The 23,872-nt window shown below is 31.5% G+C and overlaps 1 protein-coding gene across 10 annotated transcripts in view; it reads left to right on the top strand.

Annotated features, from left to right (window-relative positions):
- The window catches only part of LOC119607925 (probable serine/threonine-protein kinase yakA), a 165,001-nt gene extending 148,452 nt beyond the window's left edge, over positions 1-16,549 (top strand). For 3 of the 10 annotated variants that reach the window (XM_037962075.1, XM_037962077.1, XM_037962076.1), the window contains exons 5-11: positions 7,240-8,094; positions 8,242-8,380; positions 11,142-11,630; positions 12,066-12,632; positions 12,824-12,926; positions 13,000-13,180; positions 15,597-16,549. In XM_037962075.1, coding sequence (XP_037818003.1) covers positions 7,240-8,094; positions 8,242-8,380; positions 11,142-11,630; positions 12,066-12,632; positions 12,824-12,926; positions 13,000-13,180; positions 15,597-15,935 — 2,673 coding nt within the window. In that variant the 3' untranslated portion in view covers positions 15,936-16,549. The remainder of the gene's footprint in view (positions 1-7,239; positions 8,095-8,241; positions 8,381-11,141; positions 11,631-12,065; positions 12,633-12,823; positions 12,927-12,999; positions 13,181-15,596) is intronic. The other 7 variants (XM_037962083.1, XM_037962086.1, XM_037962082.1 and 4 more) reach the window with 7 other exon arrangements.
- The last annotated feature ends 7,323 nt before the right edge of the window (positions 16,550-23,872 follow it).

Genomic DNA, 23,872 nt, shown 5'->3' with positions numbered 1-23,872 from the left:
TGGAAAAAATTTAACTCATTTACATAAATTTTTTTTTCTTCTTAATTCTACGTAATGTTTTTTTTCTTCCTATTTTGTTGTTGGTAATTGTTGGCTATTTTTTTTTTCTTAGTATGTACTTTTTTTATTCTGTCCCGTTGGTTGTTCGGTTAGTAGCAGGGGGTAGTTGTTGGAATATAATCTCTATATAATTTTAACACCCTTTAGTGTCATTTAAATATACCAACTTTATATACTGATTTCTTTTTTAAGTTTTCTTCCTTTTTAGATGTTTTTAGCTGTTTATAACCCCAAAAAAGAAGAGTAATTTTCAAATAATTTCAGTTGTTTTTAACGAAAAAAAGAAGTGTATTTTATTTAAATCACCTACCCACCCCCTTTGGCAGATTATGGCGTACTCATTAAAAGTATATGCCAAATAAAAATTTTAATATGTTACATTTTTCATGTTTTCTTTTAAACTATTTAAACTATTTTTCTAAAAATTCACATAAATATAATATAATTTTTAATAATTTATAACTATTTGAAAAAATTTTTAAAAATATTAGAATATTTATAACAAAAATCATTTAATTACTTAACTAAAGGTAAGACCTTTAGCAAAGAGTTTACGTTCTCTATAGAAAAATATCACCCCAGGGCTGAAAATGTCTACGGCCAAAAAATGAAAATTTACTCCACAAAATGCGTTGAATTTTTAATTTGTTAGTAAGATTTTTTTTGCTTTCATTCTAAAAGGGGTGATATTATGCTTTTAAACTCTAAATGTAGTCATTAATGATGCGTATTTCTGTTTTTTTTTGGCAGTTGGCTTTTTTGCTGAGAATTTGATTTTTCGAAAATTTTTGAAGTTTTTAAAAGAAATCTTCCAGTTTTTAGATAATATTCAAAGCGAACGAACACGTTTGAAAGGAAATAAAAAAGGAAACGGTTTTTGTTGTAAATACGTTAGTTACAGTTTTCGTTTTTCAAACTTACAATATTAACAGGTGAAAAAGTGAGTCAAGAAAATGGACTAAATATAAATGACATATAAAAAATAAAATGCAATAAATTGTGAAATGTGGAGGGGGAGATAATCTCAAGTCCAGTCCTATTTCAGTTCAGCTTTAGTTCAATTCTAGTTCAAATCTAGTTCAAATCTAGTTCAGTTCAGTTCTGTTCTAGTTCAGTTCTGTTCTAGTTCAGTTCTAGTTTAGTTCTAGTTCAGTTCTAGTTCAGTTCTTGTTCAGTTCTAGTTCAGTTCTAGTTCAGTTCTAGTTCAGTTCTAGTTCAGTTCTAGTTCAGTTCTAGTTCAGTTCTAGTTCTAGTTCAGTTCTAGTTCAGTTCTAGTTCAGTTCTAGTTCAGTTCTAGTTCAGTTCTAGTTCAGTTCTAGTTCAGTTCTAGTTCAGTTCTAGTTCAGTTCTAGTTCAGTTCTAGTTCAGTTCTAGTTCAGTTCTAGTTCAGTTCTAGTTCAGTTCTAGTTCAGTTCTAGTTCAGTTCTAGTTCAGTTCTAGTTCAGTTCTAGTTCAGTTCTAGTTCAGTTCTAGTTCAGTTCTAGTTCAGTTCTAGTTCAGTTCTAGTTCAGTTCTAGTTCAGTTCTAGTTCAGTTCTATTTCAGTTCTAGTTCAGTTCTAGTTCAGTTCTAGTTCAGTTCTAGTTCTGTTCTAGTTCAGTTCTAGTTCAGTTCTAGTTCAGTTCTAGTTCAGTTTTAGTTCAGTTCTAGTTCAGTTCTAGTTCAGTTCTAGCTCAGTTCTAGTTCAGTTCTTGTTCAGTTCTAGTTCAGTTCTAGTTCAGTTCTAGTTCAGTTCTAGTTCAGTTCTAGTTCAGTTCTAGTTCAGTTCTAGTTCAGTTCTAGTTCAGTTCTAGTTCAGTTCTAGTTCAGTTCTAGTTCAGTTCTAGTTCAGTTCTAGTTCAGTTCTAGTTCAGTTCTAGTTCAGTTCTAGTTCAGTTCTAGTTCAGTTCTAGTTCAGTTCTAGTTCAGTTCTAGTTCAGTTCTAGTTCAGTTCTAGTTCAGTTCTAGTTCAGTTCTAGTTCAGTTCTAGTTCAGTTCTAGTTCAGTCTAGTTCAGTTCTAGTTCAGTTCTAGTTCAGTTCTAGTTCAGTTCTAGTTCAGTTCTAGTTCAGTTCTAGTTCAGTTCTAGTTCAGTTCTAGTTCAGTTCTAGTTCAGTTCTAGTTCAGTTCTAGTTCAGTTCTAGTTCAGTTCTAGTTCAGTTCTAGTTCAGTTCTAGTTCAGTTCTAGTTCAGTTCTAGTTCAGTTCTAGTTCAGTTCTAGTTCAGTTCTAGTTCAGTTCTAGTTCAGTTCTAGTTCAGTTCTAGTTCAGTTCTAGTTCAGTTCTAGTTCAGTTCTAGTTCAGTTCTAGTTCAGTTCTAGTTCAGTTCTAGTTCAGTTCTAGTTCAGTTCTAGTTCAGTTCTAGTTCAGTTCTAGTTCAGTTCTAGTTCAGTTCTAGTTCAGTTCTAGTTCAGTTCTAGTTCAGTTCTAGTTCAGTTCTAGTTCAGTAGTTTTAGTTCAGTTCTAGTTCAGTTCTAGTTCAGTTCTAGTTCAGTTCTAGTTCAGTTCTAGTTCAGTTCTAGTTCAGTTCTAGTTCAGTTCTAGTTCAGTTCTAGTTCAGTTCTAGTTCAGTTCTAGTTCAGTTCTAGTTCAGTTCTAGTGTAGTTTTAGTTCAGTTCTAGTTCAGTTCTAGTTCAGTTCTAGTTCAGTTCTAGTTCAGTTCTAGTTCAGTTCTAGTTCAGTTCTAGTTCAGTTCTAGTTTAGTTCTAGTTTAGTTCTAGTTCAGTTCTAGTTCAGTTGTAGTTCAGTGGTAGTTCAGTTCTAGTTCAGTTCTAGTTCAGTTCTAGTTCAGTTCTAGTTCAGTTCTAGTTCAGTTGTAGTTCAGTGGTAGTTCAGTTCTAGTTCAGTTCTAGTTCAGTTCTAGTTCAGTTCTAGTTCAGTTCTAGTTCAGTTCTAGTTCAGTTCTAGTTCAGTTGAATGCTGGGTTAGTTTTGAAATGAAACTTTACTGAAATCTTTGATGAAATACATAGTAGATTTCAAATCCAGTCAAACTTTTAATAAGTTGTTTAATAAATCTTAAAAAGTAACAGCGGAAACAACATTAATTAAACTTTATTTTGCAAAATACCAATCAATAAATATTAAAAAAAAAGTCAAGAAAAATGAGAAAGAAGTTAAAAAAGAATATATATTATAAAAAGGTCGGATGGTCGCCTGTTTGGTTGATTTTTTTTTTTTTGCCCCAAAAAGTCTAAAGAAATTAAAAAGGAAACAATTTGTTAAGAAAAAATGGTTTAATTTCTCCAAAGAGAAGAAAAAAACAGAGAAAACTTACAAATGTTAAAGACAAAAAAGGAGTAAAAGGAAGTAAACCTTCTAGAACCTTGGCGGGGAAAAAGAGATAAAATGGCAAAGCACAGTAACAAAAAGGTTGATGGCGACTTTTATTTTAAAAATTTTCAGTTAGAAAAAATACCAACCAAGTTCTAGAATTACTGAAAATAAATATGAAAATTGTTTTTAAAAGAAAAAAAAAATTGTGTTGGCAACTGTTAACTAACTGAACATCATATTTGAAATCGAAACCAACAAAGTAGAAACTACCAACCCAAACTCTATGACTAACATAATTTTTCTTCTATCAAAGAAAGTTGGTAATTTTTTTTTTTAATAAAACTTTATATAAAACTAACATTTTGTTATAATATAACAACTAAAACATTGCACGAATGAAAAAAGAAAAAAAACATTATCAACAAATATAGATAAATGAAATATGGAAAAAAAAAAATCAGCACGGAAAAAATCGTGTTTAATCTCTAGTAGAAATATAAAAAATGTGCAACTTTACTAATGATATAAAAAAATATATATAGAAAATTTTATAGGAAAAAAAAATCTTGTTAAGTAGAAATCTTTATTATGGGGTTTGGTGTTTGGTGGCTAAAAGTTGAATATAATAAATATAGTATTGGCTGGCATTGCCAACATCATCTTCATCAGCAACACAGACAGATAGAATTACATGAGAGTTGAAATCAATGAAGTAAAACAAGGGTTTCAATTTTTTCTCCATTTCCAATACGCTCGTTCTTAACTCACAAAACAAATTTACAGGAAAAAAATAATACATAAACGGAAAAAATCTATATTTCTTATATGAATAATAAAATGGCAAAAAATCTAAAACATAGATTTGTAACTATAGTCGTTTGAAACAATTGAATTATTTTATATAACCTTAGATTTTTATTTAAATGATGAAATGCTCCTGCTGATGCTGGGAAACGTTAACAAAGAAATAAGTTTCTTTTTAAAAAAAAACTTTTTAAACTTTTTATAAAACCTTTTTCCTTCCGTCGGACGGCAAACAAAGGTGAAGATTATTAACATCGAGTTTTGCAATAAATTTGAATTTATATAGTAATTAAAAGAGATAGACGACTTTCAATTGAACCTTAAAAATCTGTAACAGAAGAAGAATAGAATAATACATAACTAGGGTTTGAACGAAAACAATTAACAGAAATCAAAACGTTATTGATATTGCAAATAATCCAAAAATAAAGTTAATAATTTAAATATTGCACCAATATCCAATAGTTCAGTTATGGCTAAGTACTAGTTAGGTTCAGAAATAGTGTGGCAACCAGTAAAACAAAAAAATCTCTGCTTCATGGCTTTCAATTCCAGAACTGAACTAGAACTGAACTAGAACTAAACTAGAACTGAACTAGAACTGAACTAGAACTGAACTAGAACTGAACTAGAACTGAACTAGAACTGAACTAGAACTGAACTAGAACTGAACTAGAACTGAACTAGAACTGAACTAGAACTGAACTAGAACTGAACTAGAACTGAACTAGAACTGAACTAGAACTGAACTAGAACTGAACTAGAACTGAACTAGAACTGAACTAGAACTGAACTAGAACTGAACTGAACTAGAACTGAACTAGAACTGAACTAGGACTGAACTAGAACTGAACTAGAACTGAACTAGAACTAGAACTGAACTAGAACTAGAACTGAACTAGAACTAGAACTAGAACTGAACTAGAACTGAACTAGAACTAGACTGAACTAGAACTAGAACTGAACTAGAACTAGAACTGAACTAGAACTGAACTAGAACTGAACTAGAACTGAACTAGAACTGAACTAGAACTGAACTAGAACTGAACTAGAACTGAACTAGAACTGAACTAGAACTGAACTAGAACTAGAACTGACTAGAACTGAACTAGAACTGAACTAGAACTGAACTAGAACTGAACTAGAACTGAACTAGAACTGAACTAGAACTGAACTAGAACTGAACTAGAACTGAACTAGAACTGAACTAGAACTGAACTAGAACTGAACTAGAACTGAACTAGAACTGAACTAGAACTGAACTAGAACTGAACTAGAACTGAACTGAACTAGAACTGAACTAGAACTGAACTAGAACTGAACTAGAACTGAACTAGAACTGAACTAGAACTGAACTAGAACTGAACTAGAACTGAACTAGAACTGAACTAGAACTGAACTAGAACTGAACTAGAACTGAACTAGAACTGAACTAGAACTGAACTAGAACTGAACTAGAACTGAACTAGAACTGAACTAGAACTGAACTAGAACTGAACTAGAACTGAACTAGAACTGAACTAGAACTGAACTAGAACTGAACTAGAACTGAACTAGAACTGAACTAGAACTGAACTAGAACTGAACTAGAACAGAACTGAACTAGAACTGAACTAGAACAGAACTGAACTAGAACAGAACTGAACTAGAACAGAACTGAACTAGAACAGAACTGAACTAGAACTGAACTAGAACTGAACTAGAACTGAACTAGAACTAAAATAGAACTGATGTTGAATTGAACTAGAGCTAAACTAAATTTTAACTAGAGAACTTAACCTGAAAATAAAAACTATTCTTTTGACTAAATTCTCCATGACTCCTTGAAATATACATAAAATTTCCTTAACATTTACATTTAAAAAAACCAGCCATTTTAACGTATTTCTTCAACCATAATAAAAGCACTAATTGAATTCTATTAAAACTGACAACCTAAAACTTTTGAAATGGTGTAGTATTCACTATTATGGACTTTGTGTTAGAACGCGAAAAAGGAACAAAAAAAAAAACTTGACGTATAATTTAGTATATACAAAAAGTTTTAAACCTTTGTTGGTTGTTTTACATCATTTACTTATTTTAATTATAGAACAAAAAGAAATATTATAAAAAGGACCTTTTTCTGCGTTTTTTTTTTTTTTTTTTTGTACTCAACCCCCTCCCTCAACCCTATAAACACTTTATATGGAAATTTTTTTTCTAACGAGTTTAAATTTTATATTTTTTTCACGTTAATTTTTTTGTTCCTTAAATGAGGACCAATTTTTTTTTTGGTGTAAATGGTTTATATACTTGTTCTTAAGCAAAAAATTAAGAAAACATCAAGTTTTTCTGAGAATTCTCATTAATTTCTTATATACTAACTAAAAAAAAAAAAATAAAAGGAAAGGAGAGTGTAAGAAAAAAATTACAATCCTTTCAATGTATGTATGTATTGTTTATAAAAGAAAACAAAATATATACATATAAATTAAAATAAGAAAAAAAAAGTGAACTCATCATCTGACAGCTTAAAAAAATGAAGAAAAAGTGGAAATCTTAAAAGTGTTTTTTTTTTTGTTCTTTATGTTCTACATAATAATGATTCCTTTTGCTTCTTATTATGACAACAAGGACAACGGCGAGTATATATGCAAGAGATAAGACAAGGAGAAAACAGAATGATGCTGATGACCGCACCAGTTTTATAACACCCAACCAATAACGCCGTTCGTTAAAAACCCCCCCCCCCACGAACTCTTACCTATTAAATAATTTCGTTCCTTTTTTTTTGTATATCTTACGAACCTTAACTGATTGTTGTGGATATACAATTAAATGTAGTCCTTTCTGGTATTTACCAATAGTTATCATCATTTGATATTGCAATATTCATCCACACCTTGATTTAAACATCCCTTTCGAGGAATAATTATAAAAAAGAAATAACCAAAATCACGCTGGAAAATAAACTTCTCATTTTCATTATCGGTCATAAATACATACATATATACACAATTTTTTCTTTTGCTGTTCAATAAGTCAGTTTTAATTTAAGTTATTTTTCTGTAATAAACCTTTTAATAATTCTAAATAAATAAGAAAAACTCAATTAATTTTCATAAACTTTGTCAACTTTTAGGGTCTTCTACGCACCGCTGAACAGTTAAAAATTAAAGGTCTTTGTGAGACAGCAGAAAATGCCGATGATCTGAACGATACGGCCACAGCAACAATAACAGTATCTGAGAATATACAGCAAGCTGTCGTTGGTAATATTGTCAATGCTACAGTAGTACCAGGTCCGCAATCACCACCTATACCCCACCAACAACATCAGCAGCCACAACAGCAAACGTCACAGCAGCAGCAGCAACAACAGCAGCAACAGCATCAACACCAGCAACAACAATTAACCACAACCGCCGTTTTAAGTCCGGGAAGTGCTCAACAGTTAGCCGCCACAGGACAATTGGTAACATCAACACCTGCCACAACACCCCAGCAGCAGCAACAGCAGCAGCAACAACAACGAAAATCCCGCGTACGCAAACGTTCAAAATCCCCCGATTTACAATTGCAACAGCAGCAACAACACCATCAACAGCAACAAAATCAACAGCATCCACAGGCAATATTAATACAAAATCAAAATCAGGCTGCTATTGTCAGTCTACAACAGACATCGGCTGGTAATTATATACCCGTGTCGGGAGTACAAACGGTAACCACCAGTGTAGCGGGTGGTCCACAGCAGCAACAACAACAGACCACCATTGTAACAGCGGACGATTCTGATTCGGATAAACCGTCGCTGCAAAAGATTTGTAAAACTGAAGCATCATCCGCTTCACCGGCGTCCACTTCATCGGCATCGGCATCAAATAATGCTGGTGGCGTAACTGCGGTCACAGCATCGGGCACAGCGATCGTAACACAAATTGTAGTAGCAAGAGACGGAAAAGATAAAAATATGACTAGTTTAGGCATGGGAATGGTAAGTGATTCCACTTCGTTGGAATCTGATTTCGGTTGAAATTGTTAAAAAAAAATTTATATTTTTTGTTTTTTTTTTATTTCGTTGCGTTTGTAAGTTCCCCTTAAGAAATTTTGTTATAAATTGTGAATTTTATTTTTATTATAGAATGGTGGCATTCTAGGAGTCCCTATGGGCTTTTTAGATTTTGCCCCCGAACCACCGGCACCATCGGCAACACCAGTTACGGTTACAGAACACGTTGATTTATCCTGTAACCCCAGTACGGATACCAGAGATTTATCAAGTGAGTTATTGGTACTTTGTTTTTGTATTTTATTATTAAAAAGTTATGAAAATGTTAAATATGGTCTAGTCTATAGTTTAAACAATTGTCCAGTATAATTTGAACAATGGACTAGTCTATAGTATCGGCTACATTCAAGTCTGTAGTCTGTACTATTGACCAGTTTATAGTCTGGACTTATAATATAGTCTATTGCCTTTTCAATGGCATAGTATTGTCTGCAATTTGGTCTATACTTTCGTCTATAGTCTTAACTATAGTCTAGTCTGTAGCTTTAGTCTAGTCTATTGCGTATTCTATAGTCTAGTCTGTAGTATAGTATATGTTTAGTCTGTAGTCTAGTTTTAGTCTAGTCTATAGTTAGTCTATAGTCTATCCTATAGTATAGTCTATAGTCTAGTCTATAGTCTAGTCTATAGTCTAGTCTATAGTCTAGTCTATAGTCTAGTCTATAGTCTAGTCTATAGTCTAGTCTATAGTCTAGTCTATAGTCTAGTCTATAGTCTAGTCTATAGTCTAGTCTATAGTCTAGTCTATAGTCTAGTCTATAGTCTAGTCTCTAGTCTATAGTCGTCTAAGTCTAGTCTATAGTCTAGTCTATAGTCTAGTCTATAGTCTAGTCTATAGTCTAGTCTATAGTCTAGTCTATAGTCTAGTCTATAGTCTAGTCTATAGTCTAGTCTATAGTCTAGTCTATAGTCTAGTCTATAGTCTAGTCTATAGTCTAGTCTATAGTCTAGTCTATAGTCTAGTCTATAGTCTAGTCTATAGTCTAGTCTATAGTCTAGTCTATAGTCTAGTCTATAGTCTAGTCTATAGTCTAGTCTATAGTCTAGTCTATAGTCTAGTCTATAGTCTAGTCTATAGTCTAGTCTATAGTCTAGTCTATAGTCTAGTCTATAGTCTAGTCTATAGTCTAGTCTATAGTCTAGTCTATAGTCTAGTCTATAGTCTAGTCTATAGTCTAGTCTATAGTCTAGTCTATAGTTAGTCTATAGTCGTCTATAGTCTAGTCTATAGTCTAGTCTATAGTCTAGTCTATAGTCTAGTCTATAGTCTAGTCTATAGTCTAGTCTATAGTCTAGTCTATAGTCTAGTCTATAGTCTAGTCTATAGTCTAGTCTATAGTCTAGTCTATAGTCTAGTCTATAGTCAGTCTATAGTCTAGTCTATAGTCTAGTCTATAGTCTAGTCTATAGTCTAGTCTATAGTCTAGTCTATAGTCTAGTCTATAGTCTAGTCTATAGTCTAGTCTAGTCTAGTCTATAGTCTAGTCTATAGTCTAGTCTATAGTCTAGTCTATAGTCTAGTCTATAGTCTAGTCTATAGTCTAGTCTATAGTCTAGTCTATAGTCTAGTCTATAGTCTAGTCTATAGTCTAGTCTATAGTCTAGTCTATAGTCTAGTCTATAGTCTAGTCTATAGTCTAGTCTATAGTCTAGTCTATAGTCTAGTCTATAGTCTAGTCTATAGTCTAGTCTATAGTCTAGTCTATAGTCTAGTCTATAGTCTAGTCTATAGTCTAGTCTATAGTCTAGTCTATAGTCTAGTCTATAGTCTAGTCTATAGTCTAGTCTATAGTCTAGTCTATAGTCTAGTCTATAGTCTAGTCTATAGTCTAGTCTATAGTCTAGTCTATAGTCTAGTCTATAGTCTAGTCTATAGTCTAGTCTATAGTCAGTCTATAGTCTAGTCTATAGTCTAGTCTATAGTCTAGTCTATAGTCTAGTCTATAGTCTAGTCTATAGTCTAGTCTATAGTCTAGTCTATAGTCTAGTCTATAGTCTAGTCTATAGTCTAGTCTATAGTCTAGTCTATAGTCTAGTCTATAGTCTAGTCTATAGTCTAGTCTATAGTCTAGTCTATAGTCTAGTCTATAGTCTAGTCTATAGTCTAGTCTATAGTCTAGTCTATAGTCTAGTCTATAGTCTAGTCTATAGTCTAGTCTATAGTCTAGTCTATAGTCTAGTCTATAGTCTAGTCTATAGTCTAGTCTATAGTCTAGTCTATAGTCTAGTCTATAGTCTAGTCTATAGTCTAGTCTATAGTCTAGTCTATAGTCTAGTCTATAGTCTAGTCTATAGTCTAGTCTATAGTCTAGTCTATAGTCTAGTCTATAGTCTAGTCTATAGTCTAGTCTATAGTCTAGTCTATAGTCTAGTCTATAGTCTAGTCTAGTCTAGTCTATAGTCTAGTCTATAGTCTAGTCTATAGTCTAGTCTATAGTCTAGTCTATAGGTCTAGTCTATAGTCTAGTCTATAGTCTAGTCTATAGTCTAGTCTATAGTCTAGTCTATAGTCTAGTCTATAGTCTAGTCTATAGTCTAGTCTATAGTCTAGTCTATAGTCTAGTCTATAGTCTAGTCTATAGTCTAGTCTATAGTCTAGTCTATAGTCTAGTCTATAGTCTAGTCTATAGTCTAGTCTATAGTCTAGTCTATAGTCTAGTCTATAGTCTAGTCTATAGTCTAGTCTATAGTCTAGTCTATAGTCTAGTCTATAGTCTAGTCTATAGTCTAGTCTATAGTCTAGTCTATAGTCTAGTCTATAGTCTAGTCTATAGTCTAGTCTATAGTCTAGTCTATAGTCTAGCCTATAGTCTAATCTATAGTCTAGTCTATAGTCTATTCTATATTGTAGTCTATAGTTGGGACTGTAGACTAGTCCATAGTTGGGTTTCTAGTCTAGTCTAAAATCTGGACACAATAATTTGTCTTATTAAGAAACTAAATTTAATCTTTATCAATTCCTTTCTTAACAGATCCCTCAGAACCGCTCGATATCGACAATCATTTGGCTCAACACATGATACAACGGCTCGATCAATCTCCCATGCACACGATTCACCATCAGACCGGTGAAGAATCAAATTCGAATCTGGTACAGCATATAAAGAGTGAAGTAATCGATGCCAAACAACAGCAGCAGCAGCAACAACAGCAGCAACAACAAGCTGCTGCTGTAGCCGCCGCTCATCATCAAGCTCAACAGCAGCAGTTGCATGCACAACAATTAGCAGCAGCGCAAGGACAAACACATCAGCAGCAACAACAGCAGGCAGCCCACCAACAGCAGCAACAACAGCAGCAGGCACATCAACAACATCACCAGCAGCAACAGGCCCACCAGCAGCATCATCAGGAAATAACCGGAGCCACCGTTATGGAGATTGATCCGAGCCAAATAAAACATGAGCCGGGCATGATAATAACACCGGAAATTGTAAATATGATGACGACAGGGCATATGGGTGAGTTGCGATTCATTTTGTTTTTCATTAAAATATTTTAAAATTTTCTATAGATTGTTCTTCAGAATATAATAAACCCTTTTTTACCACTGAAACCTTTTCCTGTTGTTGAAACTATTAGCTTTTTTCAAAGCTTTAAAAAACTTGATTTTTCCTTTTGATATATCAAATGTTATCAATTGCAAATTAATAATAGGAATGGACAAGAACCTTATGACCATAAGACAAAATCCAATAGAATTGAATCATTTCCAATGAAACTGAATCTTAAGAAATTTGAAAAGTAAAAACTGTAATATAGCCCAAAATCACTAACTGTATATCAGATAAGAAATCTGCACTATTTTCAGCTTTAAAACACTTTCTTAAATCATCTTGCCATTATGCAACCGATATTTATTATTCTCTTTACTTTTTTTTCTTTCAAAAAAACTGTCCTTCCAGACATGTACAATTCCGATACGAGCGATGATTCAATGATGATTGCCAACGGTTCACCACATGATCAAAATGAACCCCATTACACGAATTTAGATCAACAGCATGGCGATATGAAAGGTCAGTTTAATGGTCCCAAAACTTGGACACAAGATGATATGAATTCAGCTTTAGATGCACTGAAGAATCAAAACATGAGCCTGACGAAAGCATCCGTTACCTATGGCATCCCCTCAACCACCCTCTGGCAAAGGGCCCACCGCATGGGCATTGAAACACCGAAGAAGGAAGGAGGTACAAAATCATGGAACGAAGACTCACTCAACAATGCACTGGAGGCTTTGCGTTCGGGACAAATATCGGCGAATAAAGCATCGAAAGCCTTTGGTATACCTTCGTCAACGTTGTATAAAATAGCACGACGTGAAGGTATACGATTGGCAGCGCCGTTTAATGCCGCCCCCACCACCTGGACGCCGGAAGATTTGGAACGGGCCTTGGAGGCAATACGTGCTGGGCATACATCGGTACAGAAGGCAAGTGCAGAATTTGGTATACCCACAGGTAAGTTAAAAAGAGAAAAAAAAACTAACGTACAAAGGGTTTCTCGTTGTACAAAATTATTTGTTCTGCGCCGCACTATTGGGGGAGTTGTTATTACTTAATTGGTGTGCGTGTTTGTTTAGAGAACATATTTATATTTATTTTGTTTTCTTCAACCAAAAAACCCTTTAATCACCCTTGTCCCCGTTAAGGCACATTATATGGTCGTTGTAAACGTGAGGGCATCGAATTATCCCGTTCAAATCCTACACCCTGGTCTGAAGATGCTATGAATGAAGCTTTAAATTCTGTGCGGTAAGTGTGATTTGCTTTTATTGTTATTCCTCGAGATTTTATTTAATTAATTATCTCTTTTGTTTCCATAAAGCATTGGCCAAATGTCTATAAATCAAGCTGCTATCCATTATAATTTACCCTATAGTTCTTTATATGGTCGCTTTAAGCGCGGTAAATACGATGTGGCCAATACAAGTGGTACTTCCATCAATAATACATCGGGCAATACCTCTGGTAGTATTGAAATTATTGAACATAGTCAAGAGAATTCGGTAAGTATTTAATTTGCTGTAAATTATATGTATGTATGTGTTTTACATGGATTCGTTTTTTGTTTATTTTATTAACTCAATTCGTTTCAAATTCATATCATTTCTAATATTTTATGTTTTATTATTTAGTTGGAAAAAATTAAAGAGTTTCAAAATGTTGGTGCAGCTTGATAGGAGTTTTCTCATTACTTTTATTCAAAATGTGCATATTTTACATTTTGAATCAAAAGTTCTTACATCATGCCTATTCTAGTTCAGTTCTGGCTTGGTTGTAGTTCAGTTCTAGTTCAATTCTAGTTCAGTTCTAGTTCAGTTCTAGTTCAGTTCTAGTTCAGTTCTAGTTCAGTTCTAGTTCAGTTTAGTTCAGTTCTAGTTCAGTTCTAGTTCAGTTCTAGTTCAGTTCTAGTTCAGTTCTAGTTCAGTTCTAGTTCAGTTCTAGTTCAGTTCTAGTTCAGTTCTAGTTCAGTTCTAGTTCAGTTCTAGTTCAGTTCTAGTTCAGTTCTAGTTCAGTTCTAGTTCAGTTCTAGTTCAGTTCTAGTTCAGTTCTAGTTCAGTTCTAGTTCAGTTTCTAGTTCAGTTCTAGTTAGTTCTAGTTCAGTTCTAGTTCGTTCTAGTCAGTTCTAGTCCAGTTCTAGTTCAGTCTAGTTCAGTTCTAGTTCAGTTCTAGTTCAGTTCTAGTTCAGTTCTAGTTCAGTTCTAGTTCAGTTAGTCTCTGTTCGTTCTAGTTCAGTTCTAGTTCAGTTCTAGTTCAGTTCTAGTTCAGTTCTAGTTCAGTTTCATAGTTCAGTTCTAGTTCAGTTCTAGTTCAGTTCTAGTTCAAGTTCTAGTCAGTTCTAGTTCAGTTCTAGTTCAGTTCTAGTTCAGTTCTAGTTCAGTTCTAGTTCAGTTCAGTTCTAGTTCAGTTCTAGTTCAGTTCTAGTTCAGTTCTAGTTCAGGTCTAGGTCAGTTCTAGTTCAGTTCTAGTTCAGTTCTAGTTCAGTTCTAGTTCAGTTCTAGTTCAGTTCTAGTTCAGTTCTAGTTCAGTTCTAGTTCAGTCTAGTTCAGTTCTAGTTCAGTTCTAGTTCAGTTCTAGTTCAGTTCTTAGTTCAGTTCTAGTTCAGTTCTAGTTTCAGTTCTAGTTCAGTTCTAGTTCAGTTCTAGTTCAGGTTCTAGTTCAGTTCTAGTTCAGTTCTAGTTCAGTTCTAGTTCAGTTCTAGTTCAGTTCTAGTTCAGTTCTAGTTCAGTTCTAGTTCAGTTCTAGTTCAGTTCTAGTTCATTCTAGTTCAGTTCTAGTTCAGTTCTAGTTCAGTTCTAGTTCAGTTCTAGTTCAGTTCTAGTTCAGTTCTAGTTCAGTTCTAGTTCAGTTCTAGTTCAGTTCTTAGTTCAGTTCTAGTTCTAGTTCAGTTCTAGTTCAGTTCTAGTTCAGTTCTAGTTCAGTTCTAGTTCAGTTTCTAGTTCAGTTCTAGTTCAGTTCTAGTTCAGTTCTAGTTCAGTTCTAGTCAGTTCTAGTTCAGTTCTAGTTCAGTTCTAGTTCAGTTCTAGTTCAGTTCTAGTTCAGTTCTAGTTCAGTTCTAGTTCAGTTCTAGTTCAGTTCTAGTTCAGTTCTAGTTCAGTTCTAGTTCAGTTCTAGTCAGTTCTAGTTCAGTTCTAGTTCAGTTCTAGTTCAGTTCTAGTTCAGTTCTAGTTCAGTTCTAGTTCAGTTCTAGTTCAGTTCTAGTTCAGTTCTAGTTCAGTTCTAGTTCAGTTCTAGTTCAGTTCTAGTTCAGTTCTAGTTCAGTTCTAGTTCAGTTCTAGTTCAGTTCTAGTTCAGTTCTAGTTCAGTTCTAGTTCAGTTCTAGTTCAGTTCTAGTTCAGTTCTAGTTCAGTTCTAGTTCAGTTCTAGTTCAGTTCTAGTTCAGTCTAGTTCAGTTCTAGTTCAGTTCTAGTTCAGTTCTAGTTCAGTTCTAGTTCAGTTCTAGTTCAGTTCTAGTTCAGTTCTAGTTCAGTTCTAGTTCAGTTCTAGTTCAGTTCTAGTTTCTAGTTCAGTTCTAGTTCAGTTCTAGTTCAGTTCTAGTTCAGTTCTAGTTCAGTTCTAGTCAGTTAGATCAGTTCTAGTTCAGTTTCTACTTTAGTCTGTTCAAGTTCAGTTCTAGTTCAGTTCTAATTCAGTTCTAATTCACTTCTAGTTTAGTTCATTCAATTTTATTTAAAAAGCTCTTTTACTTTTTTTCAACAATATTTATTTATTATTTTTAATTTTGTTTTTTATTTAAATTAATATATATTTTTTATTTGTTATATTATTTTTATAATTGTTTTTTTCTTTAACCAACAATCGTTCTCATTTTAATTTCATTCATTTTTTTCTTAACCAAAAACAACCAACCAAAAACTTCCCACACAATCAATCAAACAATCAAACAAACAACAATTGCGTCAACAAATAAAATTTATAAAGTTGCCTATGTTTCAGCAACAATTCCAATATAGTCCATCGCCGCATCAGCAACAGCACGGTGGCAGTAGTACACCGCAGCAAAGTCAAACGCCACAGCATCTACAGCAACATGTTGTGCACATACAGCAACAGCATCATCAGCAACAGACTCAACATGCCCAACATATCCAACAGCAAGATGTTGTAACATCGTCAAGTCAACAACAGCAGCAACAACAACAAGTCCAACAGCAACAACATGCCAGCAATTCGGCAGCCTCCCAACAGCAACAACAACAACAGCAGCAACAACAAATTCAACAGATTTATCATCATCACAGTACACCCGAGAGAAGTTGAGAATCACTGCAAATTGTATCAGCCGCCTCTACTGTTGCTGTCGCAGCAGTAGCAGCAGCCGCAGCAGCAAATCTTAGTGGCGGTTTAAGTCACAATACAACAACAACACATCATCAACATCAGCATCATCATAGCGTAACAACAATTGCTGCCAGCAATAGCGGCAACAAACGTAAGAAAACCTCGAAAACAAAACGTTGAATAAACTAAAATTAGATAAAAGAAAAACAACAACAGTGTCCAAAAAAACAAGGGAAAAAGAAAGGAAGAATGGAACAGAGAGAGAGAGTTGAGGAAATATGTTTTTGTTGTCCACTTTTAATTGCAGCAACTAACACTCTCTAGTAAAAAGTGTCAAGAGTTTTTTTTTTCTAGTTTATTTTAAGTGCGAAATAGAAAACCGATAAAAATGTTGATTGATCGATTACCGAACGAATGTGGTTGAGGATGGATGAATGTACTACAAAAGCAAAAGAAAGGATGGCTGTTTTGTTATTGTTCTGTTGGATGGGTGAATTTATTATTATTTTTATTATTATTATTTTTTTTTTCTCTTAAGGTGTAAGTTTATCCTCCTTATTTCTAATTTTTATTAAATTTATTATTACAAAAAAAAAAAAAAACTATTAACTATTATTAGTTATTAACTATAGTTATTATTATTTTAATTTAAAAGAAAAACATATTATGGATTATTAAAAACAACAACAACAACAACCCTTAAACACAATAGAGTAAAAAGAATGAAAAAAATGTAAAAGGAAAACACACAAGAAACTAATTTTAATTTAATTTAAAATTTTTAAAATAACTGTTTAAATATGTATTCAAATTACAAAAACTTTAGAACTTTTGTATAAATAATAATTTTGTTTTGTTGCTTTTCCTTTTGCTTTTAATTTTAAATTTTCCCTTGTTAAGCTTTATTCATTTTACACAAAAAATATTTCATATTTCATTAACATTTTAACACTTAATGTTAAGAATTCTTTTCGTTTTTTTTTTTTTTTTTGATTTGATTTTGTAAAATAATTAAAACATGGATTTGAAAAAAAAAGGAATTACATATAATTTTGTATTGACTTTTTAATGGAAATTTATGTGTTTTTTTCCATAATTTATTTTTACATAAAAGACAGCTAAAACTTGTTATTTTCTTTAAAATTTCTTTAAATTTCATATTTTAGTAAGTTTTTATAACTCACTCTTTAAGTTGCCTTTCAATATCATTTTATATTCTTCTAAACTCTTTTGAGAGCTTTTTTGTTAGTTTTGAATTTGAAATGATCGTTAACTCCTTAAAAAATCTTATTATTGTTATTTTTTTAATATATTATTACTAAAACTATGATGGTTTACTCTGAATTCGATTTGAAAACAAAACATTTGCCCAATTCACAATCAGAGTCGTAACGTTGTATCTTTGTATGTCATAATTTGTTTACAATACAACAATACAACGGCCCATCACCGATTTTAAATTGGTCCATTGTATTATGAAAGCTTTTTCTTTCGATTCGTAATACAAAGTAATCCTGCAGTTCTTAACTATTATATTTAATAAACTTCTTTTGTTTTAATATATTTTTAAACTTTATAAAAATCATTGCTATTGAAATTTTATCTCAAATTATTGTTCCATTCTTTATTAATATTAGAAAATCGTTGTTAAGTGTTAACTATTAATCTGAAAGGAAGTTTTTGGAATAGGAAACCATCTATTTGGCTAAAACTTAACGCCTTATTTTTATATCTTCACATAAATGTTTGAAAAAGACGAAACAATTTCTATGGCAAGTGAAGTAAGGGAAAGGAAGGAGATTTACAAAATTATGTGTAATATGATTCCTTCCCTTTTCTTCTCTAGTCTTCATTTCAATCTGAAATCGAGAAAACGTGAGTTTGTTAAGATCGTTTAATAAACAATTAATCCATTTTTATACTTTAGAATTTTTCCATAACAAAGTTTAAAAAAAAATACATTTTGGCCAAATTTAAGACGTTATAACAAAGTGAAATCAACTTTATTTATAAAATATAAACCCAATTATCTAAAGGAATCCTTAAATATTTGCTGGCTTGTGTATTCTAGAGACCAATTTTCAAGGTTTTCAAGACAATTTTACCAACGTTAGTCCTTTTTTTATCCTTATCTTTTGGCACCAAAGACTAGTCAAAAGGCTAGTACATAGACTAGTAAACAGACAAGATTAGACAATAGTATAGTCTATAGACTAGTCCATACACTAGACAATAGGCTAGTTCATAGACTAGACAATAGACTGGACAATAGACTAGCCCATAGACTAATAAATAAACTAGTCAGTAGACTAGTTTATAGAATAGTCCATAGACCTGACAAAGACTTGTCCATTGACTAGACAATAGACTAGTCAGAAGACTAGTTCATGGACTAGTCCACAGACTTGTTCATGGACTAGTCTACAGACTTTTTTATGGACAAATCCACAGACTAGTCCGTAAACTAAACAATAGACTAGTCCATAGACTACGCAGAATACTAGACAATAGATTAGTTCATGTTCATGGACTAGTCCACAGACTTGTCCATAGACTAGTCCACAGACAATAGACTAGTTCATAGACTAGACTATAGACTAGTCCACAGACTAGACAATAGACTAGTCCATAGACTAGACAATAGACTAGTCAATAGACTAGACAATAGATTAGTCCATAGACTAGACAATAGACTAGTCCATAGACTAGACAATAGACTAGTCCATAGACTAGACACTAGTCCATAGACTAGACACTAGTCCATAAACTAGACACTAGTCCATAGACTAGACACTAGTCCATAGACTAGACACTAGTCCATAGACTAGACACTAGTCCATAGACTAGTAAATAAACTAGTCCATAGACGAATCAGTAGAATAGTTCATAGAATAGTCCATAGACTTGACAAAGACTAGTCCATAGACTAGACAATAGACTAGTCCACAGACTTGTCCATAGACAGACTTGTCCATAGTCAATAAACTAGTCCATAGACTACTCAGAAGACTAGTCCATAGACTTGACAATAGACTAGTCCATAGACTAGACAATAGACTAGTACATAGACTAGACAATAGACTAGTCTATAGACTAGTCAATAAGCTAGTCCATAGACTAGACAATAGGCTAGTAAATAAACTAGTCCATAGACTAGTCAGAAGACTAGTTCATAGACTTGTCCATAGATTTGACAATAGACTAGTTCATAGACTAGACAATAGACTAGTCCATAGACTTGACAATAGACTAGTTCATAGACTAGACAATAGACTAGTCCATAGACTAGTCAATAGACTAGTCCATAGACTAGTCAATAAAGTAGTCCATATACTAGTTCATTGACTAGTCCATAGATTAGACAATAGACTAGACAACAGACAAGTCAATGGACTAGTCAATAGACTACTCATTAGACTAGTCCACAGACTATTAAAAAGACTAGTCTATAGACTACTCAATAGACTAGTCCATAGACTACTCAATATATTAGCCAATAGAATAGTCCATAGACTAGTCAATAGACTAGTCCAGACTCTGGTCTAGTCTATTAACTAGTCTCTGAAGACCATAGACTAGTCAATCAGTTTGGTGTCACTCTGTATAAACAAATAGTTTTATTTTGGGAGCACAGTGGCCAAGTAGTCCCTCTGTAATTGGAAAATCTTTAGAAATTTCAAATGAGTTTTAAATTTAATACAGTATTTTCTTAAACAAATACATTTTTGTTATCAAATTCTAAAACATGATTTAAAATCTCTTCTTCAAAAAACATTCGATGTCCATTACATATCGGTATTTTTAGCGTAATTACCAGGGAAACACTTTGAAATAATTCCTGTATTTAAAAGTGGAAAATTAATGGTTTCCTTTTGGAAAGCGTCTTTCCTTATTCAAAAACTTTTTTTTTAATTTTCAGATAGTTTTTGAAGTAATTTTTATTTTTGTTGTATTTTGCAAAAGGCAACTTAACAAGCGAGTTATAAAGCTTAGGAAATTGTTCAATATTTCAATATTTCAACATATTCTTTAATTAATTTAAAATTTTCGTTCTTTTGTTTTCATTTTAGAATTTTATTAAAACAAAAACTCTCTACCATTTAACATAAATAACATAAACAGTAAACATAATTGTAGATTAAAACTTAAATAAAAAAATATATTAAAAATTTAAAGAAAAACTCAAAAAGTAAACACAATTATTGTAAAAAAACCACAACATTAAAAATATGAACTTGTAGCATAAAATAAAATAAACCAACAAAACTCTATCATGTAAAGAAATAAATTAAAGAAAAAAACAATGAATTAATTCTCTCACAAAAGGAATTTTGTTTAATATTTTTTGAAAATTAATAAAAAGAAATAAAACAAAAGTATTTTTGATATTTAATAGAAAAAAAAGCTAAGAAACCTTAAAAAAAACACAAAAACTTTTTAACATTTAAAAAAGAAAACTCAAACCCACTTGAACAAGTAATTCACAAACCAATAAATAATAATTATAAACTATATACAACAACTATAAAAAAAAAGAATAAAACAAAATAATTTTTTTTAATAAAATATAAAACTTAAAAAATGAAATTAAAATTTTCTGTTTTTTTTTGTTAGTTTTATAAATAACAAATTGTAAATTATTTATACAAATATTTAAAATAAATTAATAAAAACAAAATATCACAATATTTAAACAAAAAAAACAACAAGAAATTTACTATAATAAAAAAATATATAAATTTTAAATGAATTAATTTATAATTTAAACAAATACTTAGCTATTAACACAAAAAAAAATAATTAAAAATTAAATAAAACTAAAAACTTGTAAAATTTGTACACGCCCCCTTCCTAAAACTCCTACACACACACACATACACTCTCAACAACTTGTAAACTTTAAATTATATTTAAGTTTTAGCTTTAAATTATCAAATACACGAAACAACAACTTGTAAGTAATCTTAAAAAAACACATGATTTGAAACAAAATATTCAAATATTGAATTTTTATTAATTTTGTAAAAAAAACAAAACCCACACACACACACATGTCTTTAAGAAACATTAATTATTAATTATAAAAAAAAGAAACCCATAGAGTTAGTATGAATTTAATTATAAAACAAAATACTACCCTTAAATATTAATTAAAGTAAAATTAAAAAATAAAAAAAAAATATTAATAAAATTTAGCTCTCCTTATTATTGTATAAAAATTAAAAAAAAAATAAATTATAAATAATACTTCTACATAAAATAATATAAAATATATAAAAAAAACATAACTTTAAAAAAAAACCAACAATTTTCAATCAATGTTTTCTTTCATAAAAAAACAACTATAACAAAACACAAAACAACAACAAAAACTAAACCATCTTAATATTTTTCTTAAAAAAGAAATTTCAAATTTTTTTTTTTAAAGAAAAAAAACAAAAACTTTCAAAACACCTCAAAATATACATAACAAAAATCTAAAATAATAATAATAATTAAATCTAACTTCTGTAATAGTAATTATATTTATAGTAAAACACAACAACAACAACAAAAACATAAACAAAACTATTGAAAATTAATTATAAATATAAATTAACAAAAAAAAAAAAACATCAACTCTACTTGTACGTATGTTAAACATGTTTAGTGTTAGTCGACAATTATGATTATTATATTATATTAATTATAATTAATTAATTAATTATTGAGTTTTTTTAAAAATAAAAGAAGTAAAGAAAAACAAAGGCTGCATATAAAAAAAAATTATAATTTAAACAACAATTGTAAGGTAAACCATAACAAAAGAATAAAGAAAATCAAATCGTTTTCATGCAGCGTTTATAATTTTTTTTTTTAAATTTTAATTTTAAAAAGTAAAATAAAAACTACAATTTTAATTGAACATAAAATAAAAGAAATTATAAAACTATTGTTTTTCTCAAGTGTAACCTTATAAGTGGGTAGATTTTGCTGTTAAAATAAATTATTATTCCATGTATGTATGTATATGTATTTATGTATTAACATTGTTATTATTTTTTATTTTATTTTTTTAAATTTATTGAAATTCTCCCATTTGTTTGTAAACATATGTATTCTGCTCCAAAATAACTGGGTATCAAATTCTGGGAGCAAAAATGGAAAACTACAATTCATTTTTAATTGCTTATGTGGAATCGGGCCCAGAATTTGACCCCTGCTTAGGGTAGTCCTTTGACTAGTCATAGGCTGGTACACAGTCAATAGTCTAGTCTATGGACTAGTTCACAGACTATCCAACAAACTAGTCCATCGTCAGTAGGCTAGTCCATAGAATAGTCAAGAGACTAATCCATAGTCTAGTCTATAGACTAGACCATAGACTAGGCCAAAGTCTAGTCCACAGACTAGTCTATAGTCTAGTCCATAGACTAGTAAATAGGCTCGTACATAGTCAATAGTCTAGTTAATAGACTAGTTTATAGTCTAGACAATAGACTAGATAATAGACTAGTCAATAGAGTAGTCCATAGACTAATCTATAAACTAGTCCATAGACTAATCAATAGACCAGTCCATTGACTAGTCCATAGACTAGACTAGTCAAGACTAGTCATTAGACTAATCAATAAACTAGTCGATAGACTAGACCATAGACTAGTCGATGGACTAGTTCATAGACTAACCCATAGAATAGTCAATAGACTAATCCATAGACTTGTCCATAAACTAGTCCATAGACTTGACCATAGACTAGTCAATAGTCTAGTCCACAGACTTGTCCGTAGACTTGCCAATAAACTAGTCAACAGACTAGTCCATAGACTTGTCCATAAACTAGTCCATAGACTTGTCCATAGACATAGACAAGACTAGTCCATAGACTTGTCCATAGACTTGTTCATAGACTTGTCCATAGACTTGTCAATAGACTAGTCAATAGTCTAGTCCATAGACTAGTCCATAGACTAGTTAATAGACTAGTTAATAGACTAGTCCATAGACTAGTTAATAGACTAGTTAATAGACTAGTTAATAGACTAGTCCATAGACTAGTTAATAGACTAGTCCATAGACTAGTTCATAGACTAGTCCATAGACTAGTTAATAGAATAATCCATAGACTAGTCATTAGACTAAACAACAGACTAGTCAACAGTTTATGGACATAGACTTGTCCATAAACTATTTATGGACATAGACTTGTCCATAAACTATACAATAGACTAGTCAATAGACTTGCCAACAGACTAGTCCATAGTTATAGTCAATTTAAAAGATTAGTCAGTCTAGTTAATAGACTAGTCAATAGGCTAGTCAATTAACTTTTCCATGTACTGGATAATTGGTTAGTCTAATTATTGAAATCGTACTGTTACAGTTTCAAACTTTTAGTTTCTAGTTTATAAAATTATATTTTTCTATAGCATGGCAACCCTGTCAAAGTATTTTTCCACAATTTCCGGCAGCCAAAGACTTAGTTTTCAAAAAAGTTTAACCTTTTCTGTTGTAGCTTATCTAAACTGTGTACATCTTTTAAGTTTTAACAATTTACCGCAACTTGGCAACCCTGGAAAATTAAGTTTTTCCAAATCACCAACCTTAGCTTAATCAAAAGTCAATTCTTGTTGAAATTGTATCAATATCTGTAGAGCTATTACATTTTGTAGCAACATGCTAAAAAAAGTACATTTAATTCTTACTTGGCAACCCTGGTAAATTAAGTTTTGAAATTCCGAAATCATTCCTATACAAGAGGATAATCTATGTTTAATTTAATGCAATTTATTGCAAAATCCTTGGCAAATGTAAAAATTCATTGCTATATAGCAAAACCAGTTAGTTGGCAACACTGGAAAAATAAATTTTACAAATCCTCGAATTTTCCCTTTTACAATAAGCCAAATTTTGTTGAAATTGTGTCAAAAACTGTA

This window comes from Lucilia sericata, unplaced genomic scaffold, assembly GCF_015586225.1.
Source record: "Lucilia sericata isolate MDLA Ls3-8-SP2 unplaced genomic scaffold, ASM1558622v1 Contig000761F_arrow, whole genome shotgun sequence".
In the NCBI taxonomy this organism is placed as follows: domain Eukaryota; kingdom Metazoa; phylum Arthropoda; class Insecta; order Diptera; family Calliphoridae; genus Lucilia; species Lucilia sericata.
Note: the sequence above shows the minus strand (reverse complement) of the source record. Positions and strands in the feature narration are given on the sequence as shown.